The 11,680-nt window shown below is 39.0% G+C and overlaps 1 protein-coding gene across 2 annotated transcripts in view; it reads left to right on the forward strand.

Annotated features, from left to right (window-relative positions):
• Nucleotides 1-1,133: 1,133 nt before the first annotated feature.
• The window catches only part of CDT1_1 (replication licensing factor Cdt1), a gene marked incomplete at its 5' end in the record, with an annotated part of 24,493 nt that continues 13,946 nt past the window's right edge, over nucleotides 1,134-11,680 (forward strand). The window contains 5 exons of one of the 2 annotated variants that reach the window (XM_051212949.1): nucleotides 1,134-1,546; nucleotides 1,586-1,750; nucleotides 5,916-6,301; nucleotides 8,402-8,544; nucleotides 10,312-10,436. In XM_051212949.1, coding sequence (XP_051068877.1) covers nucleotides 1,445-1,546; nucleotides 1,586-1,750; nucleotides 5,916-6,301; nucleotides 8,402-8,544; nucleotides 10,312-10,436 — 921 coding nt within the window. Of the gene's footprint in view, nucleotides 1,547-1,585; nucleotides 1,751-5,915; nucleotides 6,302-8,401; nucleotides 8,545-10,311; nucleotides 10,437-11,594 lie in introns of those variants that run through there. The other variant, XM_051212950.1, reaches the window with a different exon arrangement.

Here is an 11,680-nt window from a genome sequence, read left to right on the forward strand (position 1 = left end):
CGAGTTAAAATGCTTCAACATCATGAGTCTCGTGAGAGGCAATCCTAATTATGTTCCTGCTCCTGGTCTTTACTAACGACCCACTAGACAAAATTAGTTTAGCGGCATTGGTCTTTACAAGCGACGCAAAGATACACAGGCTCGTGAAAAGAAAATGGAATGGACTTAAGGTTCAAAAACACCTTACAATAAGAAAAGAATGAAGAGCAAACAACCCGTTAAAACCTAACCTGACCAAAATTTCAAGTCTGAGCATTCCGTTTCATTCGATGCAAACGCTTACACTTCCAACGGAAGCCCAAACCCGGCTGTCTCTTCAAAGCGTAACCTCGAGCTTGTAATCACAGAACTTAGACACCAGATCAAAGTAAATGTAAATCTCCATTTTATGAGAGAAACACTTAGTGCAGCGAACCTAACGTTGCTCCTAACACTGTTCAAGGCATACTCATTGCTTCACTTTGAAGCCCACAATATCGCAGCTTCTCATCTCTTCATAAGGGAATATAAAATTCTTAGACCAAGTACGGAGAGGGGCAACCTAATGTGTGATAGGTCTAGGACATAAATCTTACGAGCGCAGAATTTAACACTTGAGATCATTCTCCTTAGGCAAAAAGGGAACAAGAGGTGATCTAACAATAACATACAGCATATTAAGTACGCTAAATCACCCCAACACGAGCATACTATCAGAACACCATCATCAGACTCCTTGACGCAACACTTGAACGATTGTACATCAGTGAGCCAACTCTCAGGTAAGCTCTAATTTTTTCACTAAGCATTGCTCCTGTTTAAAATGTTCTCCCACCTGAAGTAACAGCAGTCCCCTCAGTGGATAGCTTAAAGAATGGACTTAAACAACATATATTCACCTACGGGTTGCTATCCCCAATTTGGACCACTCGGCTCTGATACACGTGTCATTAATCACTACTGTTACCGACACATTATATCAGTTACTACTTTCTACGTCTCTTAATATCATATCTGTTCTCTTACACATTACCAATTAAGTAAATTATTTATCAATTTCTTGATACAATGGTCTTCTCTGAACACTCGAATTATCACCTTATTATTTTTCACATTGCTAACTACCAACATCCTACCTTGTAATGCATTGTCTACTGGTATTCAGAAGCCACGTCGATGTGAGACAAACTCGGTCACTCAATCAACTACAGGATATACGAGTTCACAAATAACTAACGAACATGAATAAGTGCAATCGAGTGACTAGACTACTGCCTATCGAAAATACTCAAATACCTGAAATCTTGGCGAAACGACAAAAAGCGAAATCAAGGAAGTCAACCAGTTTAAAATGAGCTAATGATGGAGATATTGTATATTGGACTAAATAATTTTCATCAGCGTTAGCGAATAGTGCGCGTAAACGACTTTCGTGTAATACTGGACGTTAGCGGGTATTTCGAGAATGCCAAATACTCGTCTTGATAATTTCTTCCGAGTTAGTAAGACACCTCAAAATGTAGGAAGAGCCAAAAGAGCAGTTCCTGAGACCTCGCCTGAAACAGAGGTAGATTATGAGATTTCGGATTATATATATTGTTATTAGTTATCCAGATCAAAGCGACCAGCTTATCAGCGTTTTTCTCACCTTACCAAACCTACTCAAGAGTCCGCTTCTGAGGCTGAAACAATAAAAACTACTGTCATAAAGTTAGATAAACAAAGTGAAGTCCTAAGCAGCTCCTCATTTTGCCCTCCGCCTCAAGAAAAGGTCAGTTTCACCGTATTTTTTTATTTGTAGCGGTGGTTTGTAAATACTTTTAGTACTAAAACTGGTTTCAGTGACGTTTTCATGAGTAGTTACAAACTTTTAGCTTCAGGGCGTCACCATAAACTAATGATTTTTGGGTATAAAACTGTTTGTCAAGTTTTAACTGATCATCGTTATTAAGCGCTCTCTTACCCAAGATTGTGTGGTGTAGTGTGATTACATTAAGACGACATTGTCGTGAAATGTACTATAAACAAATAAGTGATTATCTCGTCCTAACACTTCAGCTTACATCCAGTTTTGTTACCAAGTATTGAAAATCAAACTGAAAGTGTCATTGATACCAGCCTTCCAATTCCTTAAACGACGTAAATGAAGTGTAATAATCTTTAAATGTAAATCAGCTCTTAGTGAGTGACTTGCTAAAACATATAATGCCACTTAGAGGCCTGGATAAGCTTCTTCGTTATGTTGTTATATGTATCGGATATTTTTCCTGCATTTCCATAATTTATTTATTTATTGTTTATTTATTTCAACACATCAATATTGGTACAAGAGGGCACCAAATATGTATGCGTCACACAAAACAATGAAAATGGGAAGACAAAAAACGAAGGCAAGAAGCGTAAAAGAAAAAAAGAAGAGGAACAATAACGACCAGATTAGTGTAAGGAAGTGTAATAATAATAATAGGGGAAACGGAAAGGTACAACCAGAAGAAATTTTTAGTTAAGGAAGATACGACCACTTCTTATGAAGAAAGTAAAGGAAGGTTACAGCAGGATCGCCACTGGCTTCTATTCTGAGCTATATCTTATAACGTCTCTAGCCACTGTGTCGCACAATCTCTCGGACCCCAACCAGGGAGTCGTGAAGGACCAACACAAGCCAGCCCTTTGCAGCTTTCTTCCATACCCCGACACCATGTCATACACTAACCACCTCCGCTTTTTCCAACCAGTCCCAGCGTCGGCAAATAATGCACAACGTGGAATTCTCTGGAACCACATTCGTAGAACATGTTCAAGCCACCAAAGTCGGTGTTTCAAGATGTTGACACTAATTGGATTATCGTCTCTGTGCCCGAACACACGATGCCGAACCTCTGCATTAATGACATGGTGTTGCCACTGGATGTCATCAATCCTTCGGAGACAGCGGCGATCAAACACAGAGAGTCTTCTAACATCCTCAACTCGGAGAGGCCAGGTTTCACAAGCATAGAGCAGAACTGCTCTCACCAATGCGTTGTAGATCCGACCTTTTACAGCCAGACTGACATCATGAAGGCGCCAAAGATGGCCCAGATTGGCATAAGCCAATCTGACTTTCACTATACGTGCATTGATCTCATCACTCACGCCACCATCAGCACTTATGCAGCTACCTAGATACACGAACTTCTCGACTACTTCTATCTGCTCACCATCCAGGGTGAGTACAGGATTAGAATCCTGCCAGTCTTGTAGAATTACTTTGCACTTCGAAGGTGCAAAGCACATACCGTACCTACGGACACTGATTGCCAACTGATTAAGTTCGGATTGCATGCATTGGGCATTATAGCACAGTAAAACAATATCATCCGCATACTCAAGATCGAGAAGTCTTTCCCCAGGCAACAGATCCACACCACCATCACTTACATCCATCAGAGCTGTTTCCAGAATGTCATCGATGGCAAAGTTGAAGAGAGATGGTGAGATTGAGCAACTCTGCTTAACCTCAATGCTTGAATGGAACAATGGAGTAAGGTGGTTGTATGCCTTCACTCTGCCTGAGGTGTTTGTATATAGGGTTTTTAGGATGTTAATAAACTTCTCAGGCACACTCTTTTTCAATGGACGATCCCAGAGAACAGTCCTGTCCAACGAATCGAAGGCAGCCCTAATGTCAAGAAACATTACAATTGTTGGCCTTTGATAAATATGACGGTGTTCTAACATTTGGCGGAGGGTGAAGATATGATCGATACATCCTCGACCAGAACGAAAACCAGTCTGCTCGCGAGTCAATCTTTCTCGGGTTCTGAACAACCTACGGAGTATGACAAGCCAGTAGCTTGGACGCAAGCGGAAGTAAGCTTATCCCTCGATAGTTGATGACGAAAAGACATCGTTCCTCACGCCGATTTCTTCTCACTTTGATGGAACTTCCTAATCTAACAGCACGTAACCGACTGTTAATGGGGATCCAGTCGATTAGTGCAACCTCAGCTCTAACGCTTAGTGCAACACCAACGCCAGCAAGAACAGACGAAGATGCCACAGGGTCCCCGGATAAACTCAAGTAAAACAAGGTTTTTGAGGCGACAGATGGAGAGCGAATTTGTAGTACTTCACTAGAGTCTTGAATACGGGTCTCGGATAGACAACAAACATCGATATTAAGACTTTCCAAAGACATTATTTATTTATTTATTTGAACACATGCATATTGGTACAAGAGGGCACCAAATATATATGTGCCACACAAAACAATGAGAGTTTGAAGAGAAGGAAAAAGAAAAAAATGGTAAGGAGGGTATAAAGACATAGCCAGGCCTATCTGTTGTCCGACCTGCATAAGTGTGCGAACGTTGAATGGTGCACGTGGTTTCAGAAAAACTGCTTCAGTATTCGTATTTGGTGTTAGCATACAATTTTCAACCGGACAGTGACTCGAGAACGTTTAGATTGAGTCGAATTTCCACCATAGGCGATCTGCTGTATAAGTGGAAAAATACATACATACATAAAGTGGGAATAAAAGAGAGTGAGTAAATGACGTAGTAAATAATAATAATAATGTGAATCGTTTGACTGTTAATCGAAGCAAGTGTAGTATTTTCCCTAAGTATTGTCATTTCATTCTGTTTGTGTGTGAGCTGTGATACTGCCCGGGTGCCCAAACCGAAGCAGGTGGTTTTCTTAGGGGGCCACATCCCGAGCCTTTGACCTAAAAGTCTAACTCACAAGGCAGTGGAGCATTGTGAGGAGATGCAGTCCCATGGTAGCTGGTGACCAAGATTGGTTCATACACCGTTTGTTCCCTCAGGATACTGGAGCCCATGTGCACCATTGGTTTTTGATCTGGTTAAAGCGCCGGACATTCGCTTTTCGTCCTCTCATTTTTGTAAACAACACCCCCGCCACGAGAAGGCAGTGAGTAGGACTTCTCTGGCAGAGGCTGTATACGCGTGGCTGTGTGAGAGCATTTCGAGAGGGAGGGCGGGCCCACCTCAATTTCGGCCATACCAGGCCATTTGGGGGCTCCATAATTGATAATCGCTGTGTTTAACAACAATCTGCTTTTGGTAGACATAGGTAAACGTAATTAAAAAACTTACTGAAGTAAGAGAACGCAAAATTATTCCATGTACAAGTGACTTCTAAAATATACTAATCAAAACAGTCAGGTGTATCGTTAGGCTTTTCCTTAGTATCACATTCTGGAATAAGCGTGCTCACTAGTATGCTGACTTAGCCTTGTTGTTACCTTAGTTTAGTGGTTTATTTGTCGCTATCTTGATGAAACAATACAGAATTTCTTTAAAGTCGACCACTAGACTCAGTTTTTTTGTTACGCATCGGTTATTATCACTTGACCTGTTATTTTCACCAAGTATCCTAGATGTTATGTTGTTGACAACATCAGTAGGTACTATTTTATTTCCTATTCTCTATGCCTGTATTATTTAACGCTCTTAAGGGAGGGAAGGTGGTCATTTCCTACACCTATATTTGCTACCCGTCTATTGTCTCGCTTACTGACCTACTTTTTGTTTGGTTATACGACTTTTTTTAACATAGCGCAAACTGTCTTACTAGCTGTTTTTGGTTGAGCACGGCGCGTGCCATATATATAAAGGGCAGTCCTTTACGATTTTTGTCAGGATCTTTGAGAACCCAGGTTACAATAGTGGTGGAATAGTCCGATCTCCTGACCTCCCGTTAGTTAATGAAGTTGCCCCCACTACCCAGCAGTGCTATGGAGAGGTCTGAGTTCATATTTCGTTTATCAAGTAACTTCTCTTCAACCTGTGTATTAAAGTGTGACTAACAACTAAAGATGTCAAGTTTAAATTCTTAAAAACCAATAACGTACTTTCTGTGTATTTACGCTACTCCATCATTTGAAAACTAGGAATTTTCGTGTTCATTTTGTTTGTTGTCCTTTATAGACCGTCATACAGCTGAAAAAACGCACACAGCTGAAGAAAGTGATCAAGCTAAAATCATCTCGGTCATCAGACTCAATACAAGACAATAGTTCAAAGCTGCCCGCTTTTAAACGTTTCGCTCACTTATCAGAACCTGTTTCTTCATTAAAGCCACAATCGACTGAACCCGAAACTTCTATTGAAACTCAGAGTGCTGTATCTTCCAAGGATCTTGATTTAACACAAACAGATTTAACAGTCCCTCCTGATCTTTTTCTTCCTCACAACTTACAAGTTTTGTTGGAACTTTTTCGAAGTTGTGATACAGTTGTCAGCATGCTGCACAACAGAAAAGAACTTTGCAGTTTCGATAAAATCCAACCAGCTGTTCAAGAAATTACGCGCAGGTAGATTAAGTCTTTTTCAGTCGGTAATTGTCGAGCTTTTTATTATTGAAGTGATTTGTTAATTTTTTTAACTTTTTGCAACCCAATGAGTAGACTTTTAAATATTGTGCCACGCTAATTCTTTGGATAATAGGTGACTAGAGCTACGTTCAGGCATCACTATTTCATTTGTTCATTTTACTCATTTTCTCTAACTTATCATGTTTCGTGTGATTGATCCTTGTTTCTAAGGTAATATTTTGCTTCCTCTTGATCGATTTTAGTAGTGTGGATACATGAATCAACAATTTTGTGACGTAGGCATGTGGTTTATTGATTTAGAATTAGTATCTACAGGTGACGTGCAACTTTAAGCTATGTACTAAATAGATTTCTCTGTAATAATTCGTGGTTATTTCCTTCCATGAACCGTGTACATGGATTGGTTTTCAGTAAGTATTGTGATCTGTGAGTTACATTCTAAATCGATAACATGATCATTGAGAGTTACAATTGAGGAGAATATTATAGTTCTCCTATATTGTTTATTCCTAGATTTCTAGTATGCTGATTCCTTTTGCTGTGATGGACTTAAATTTTGAACACAGTAAAATAGGTTTCAAGTGCTGTTACTGATACTTATAAGCTGATCAGCTATTCTTCATAATATGACTAGAAATCGTCAGTAGTAATAACTTTCTTCCCATAGTATTAAATACATATGATAACGGTGACTGCATCAAATGCATTCATGTTGGTATTGATGGTAGCCCGAGCCATGCAATCCGCACTTAGTCAGTTGGCAATCAGTGTCCGTAGGTACGGTATGTGCTTTGCACCTTCGAAGTGCAAAGTAATTCTACAAGACTGGCAGGATTCTAATCCTGTACTCACCCTGGATGGTGAGCAGATAGAAGTAGTCGAGAAGTTCGTGTATCTAGGTAGCTGCATAAGTGCTGATGGTGGCGTGAGTGATGAGATCAATGCACGTATAGTGAAAGTCAGATTGGCTTATGCCAATCTGGGCCATCTTTGGCGCCTTCATGATGTCAGTCTGGCTGTAAAAGGTCGGATCTACAACGCATTGGTGAGAGCAGTTCTGCTCTATGCTTGTGAAACCTGGCCTCTCCGAGTTGAGGATGTTAGAAGACTCTCTGTGTTTGATCGCCGCTGTCTCCGAAGGATTGATGACATCCAGTGGCAACACCATGTCATTAATGCAGAGGTTCGGCATCGTGTGTTCGGGCACAGAGACGATAATCCAATTAGTGTCAACATCTTGAAACACCGACTTTGGTGGCTTGAACATGTTCTACGAATGTGGTTCCAGAGAATTCCACGTTGTGCATTATTTGCCGACGCTGGGACTGGTTGGAAAAAGCGGAGGTGGTTAGTGTATGACATGGTGTCGGGGTATGGAAGAAAGCTGCAAAGGGCTGGCTTGTGTTGGTCCTTCACGACTCCCTGGTTGGGGTCCGAGAGATTGTGCGACACAGTGGCTAGAGACGTTATAAGATATAGCTCAGAATAGAAGCCAGTGGCGATCCTGCTGTAACCTTCCTTTACTTTCTTCATAAGAAGTGGTCGTATCTTCCTTAACTAAAAATTTCTTCTGGTTGTACCTTTCCGTTTCCCCTATTATTATTATTACACTTCCTTACACTAATCTGGTCGTTATTGTTCCTCTTCTTTTTTTCTTTTACGCTTCTTGCCTTCGTTTTTTGTCTTCCCATTTTCATTGTTTTGTGTGACGCATACATATTTGGTGCCCTCTTGTACCAATATTTATGTGTTGAAATAATAGCAGTTCAAATAGTTTAAAACGATTTCCTAAGGGAGGATCTGAGAGTGAACTCAGTAATTTCTACTCTAGTACCAGAATCTTTTTCCTTATTTGAGTAGATTCAAACTAGTTTTTTTCGCAGTTGTGTTAATTCTCTCACAATGGTGTTTTGATTTTGTAGTTGTGTTTCTCGACTGCTAGTTATTATGAAATGTGGATTTTAATCCATTTGACTTATTTGGCTATTGTTTGGTTCTACCTTCCATGGTGATTAGCACCCTGTATTGCTAATTAATGTAAATTTTTTTATTTATCTTCTTACCTTGTATGTCATCTAGGAATTTTGAAGAAACTCATATCGGTCAATTTCTAACTGTCTATCCTATGGTTTATTTTCTGCGCTATGAGAAGCAGTTTGATAAATTCACACATCGATTAAATGGGAATTATGTACTCGTTTTATCACCCAATTTACGTACTGGTATGTGTTCAAAATATTTTCAGTAGTGAAGTCAACGCTTGCTTACATTTTTATGACATCTAAAATTATAGTTTTGTAGGTATGACTACAGCAATGATAGTGTAGAAAATTAAGTATTTTATCTTTTGAAGCCCCACACCGCTGACTGGCTGTAGTTAAAGAATTACTAGAAACCAGGAAGCACTTAACCTCTGTTTCTCCATAGAATGGGACTACTCAACAATTCATTTCCACTGTCTCATCTGTAATCAAACTCAGGACCTTGATGCCTTTCGGAAAATGCTTGACCTTCAGACCCTTTAATTAACATCTAATGGTTTACATTTCTAACCTCGAGCAAACTGTGATATTGCGCAACAGTCATTCTATGGCATCAGCGATATTTATTTTATCATAACTATGATTTAAGATGTGTGTTCGGGACTTCCAACTTGGGTTCGAACATTATTAGTTAATAGAGGATCGAGGCTTCAGCAAGTTTTGTACATCTACTTCGGGTTTAGTCCTACATTGGTATTCAATAACTATGTGGCCTCACTAAGTGGTAAAACATTAACGGTTAGTGGAATAAATATCTTCAGGATTATATTACTTTCCCGTTTTGAAAGCAAAAAACTTCATGCGTTGGACAGAACTTTAGTATAGATAATTAATTGTATGTGTGACCTATAATTGTGTTTTAGTGAGTTCTGATATGTATATTCGGATTGGACTCCACTGGTCACGGCCTCATTAGAACTCTAGGAGTTACATTGTGAAGCTAGTCACTAGTGAGCAAATGACTGCTATTAGTATGGGCATTTAGGGAGATTCTATTAATTTCACGGTTAAAATCACGAGTTGATCTAAGTTAGACCACCATTGGAAATCTGAAAGTATTGGACGGCCGTCTCGTCCTTGTATAAGACTCATCAGCAGTGCGCATCCACGATCCCACACACGGGACGGTTATAAGATATATCCACCTCGGGCAATGGATGAAGGGTTTTTCAAGATCATGGATTGATTGGAGTTAAGTCTTAACACCGTTGGATTGCCGGCTCAGTGATCTAGAAGTTAAGGTCCCGGGTTTGAGTTCCCCGCGCGGGATCGTGGGTGCGCACTTCTGAGGTGCACAACACTTGGACGAGACGGCCGTCCAATACTCCCAAGTTTTCACTGGTGTTCTAGTTGAGATGGATTCGTGATTTCAATTGTGAAAATAATACAATCTCCACAAATCCCCATACTGATATATTTATATATTGCTAGGTGTTATGAAATTAGGATTCTAATCGAAAATCTAGGTGTTTTATTCATTTACTAGTCCCTAAATCTTTTTCATGTTCTAATCTACATTTAAGGTACCCACTGTTATCTCAGTGGTGAACTACATACATTTTCAACTGATTCTTACGAATTATTATAAATGATTTATTACAATTAATACCAGTGACTCATATTTTTTGTGCTTATTAATTGGGACGTTGCAGCTTAGTTTAAGCTAAGTCTACTCTTTATCACAGCTTTTAGCATATTGTTAAGATATCTAGCAACTAAAGTGATCGATTTTTACCATATTTGAAATAAATACTGAAGCTCACTAAAATCCGAGTACATGCAACACATCCTTTTAGCTACAGTATCTGTCGCTGCAAATTTAGACAGCTAATTACCATCTATTATTTGTATTACATAAGGTATTTGTGTTCCACTGTTTACTAATATACAACGGGTTTAAATTGTGTTGATTTTTAGATTTTGATTAAGAAATTTTCCTCATTTCAGATGGAACAAAAGTTGGACATGATTCTCCGTCGAAAGGATTTCTACCATTCAGTGGGACGCGGTTAATTCAACGTCGAAATCGTTTCCATTCTCTGTTAATTAATCTAGTTTTAAAATCACATCGGGTTAGTTATGATTTCTTAAATTTACTATAATTATTTTCATTTGTACATATATATTGGTTGTATTATAGCCTAATTGTAGCTTGCTTAGCAGTTTAATTCTAAAGAACTTTGTATTTAATATGTGATCAGCTACTTTTCTGACTTGCATCTGTAGCTTGTACCATAGGGTGATGGTCAGACTTGGTTCTGGTGTTGAACCGTTCGAGATCTGTTGACTAAAACATTTGTTCTTTGTAGTTCTACCACTCTAGACATTGCGGTTGCAAAGCGATCAGACTAAAGACAACAAAATTGAGATTTGAAGGTAAAGCTATCCTGCCGACTATGCTGAGGTGTAACACCAGTATCGTTTCTTACGAATAATCAATACTTATGGCAATCCTCCCTTTCCACAACAGAAGCAAGTCAGGAAAGGTTGAGCTTAAAAGTAGCTCATCCTCTACTGCTCTATAAAATTCCATTGTTAGCAGCAATTTTTCAGAAGTACGAAGCTAATAAATTAAAAATTACTTCACAAAAACCGTAACTGACCGTTCTGGAGTACATATCCTTGTAACTCGATAATCACACCTATATCAATAGGACCACTACTAAGATAGTTTCTGTGTCGGTTTACTCGGAAAGCAGTATAATTCCACAATGCAGATAACTGAGAATTTCGACCATCCTCCATACCTTTTTAGTACTAGAGTTAGTCTTGACTGACGGCTTTTCTCGGGTCGCACTAACAACACATCAGTAATGTTTAATTAACAAACATTCGTGATGGAGCTTAATTTGACCTAAGTCTACTTTATGTAGTTAGCAATAACTCATTATTTCAGTATATATACGATGACTTTGTGATCACTGATTTAACCCACCATTATTTATTGTATTAATACATTTGTTATTGATTCAATCAATAGTAATCATTATCCATGTCACTTACTGCGCTGATGTCCAGTGAAAAACGTCTTATATAGTAACAATTTAGCTACATGTTTCCAGAGGTTATGCTGAAAGGATGTTACATGTAGGAAGATTTTTATTTCCGGAGTATATCTGTCCAGATACTTAAATATACATTTGGTAGTAACATATGTTCTATACAACAAGAACATTTGGTCATTAGCACATTATAGTTACACTGAATTGCGAATCGTGTGATATTTTCAGGTATTTTTAACTTCGGAGCTTGGAATAGATCCATCTGAACTTCCAGAAGATTCATCCCTTCGTCGTTGGCATCCGAAATTCCCTTT

The sequence above is a fragment of the Schistosoma haematobium genome, chromosome 3 (assembly GCF_000699445.3).
Source record: "Schistosoma haematobium chromosome 3, whole genome shotgun sequence".
NCBI classification, from domain to species: Eukaryota; Metazoa; Platyhelminthes; class Trematoda; order Strigeidida; family Schistosomatidae; genus Schistosoma; species Schistosoma haematobium.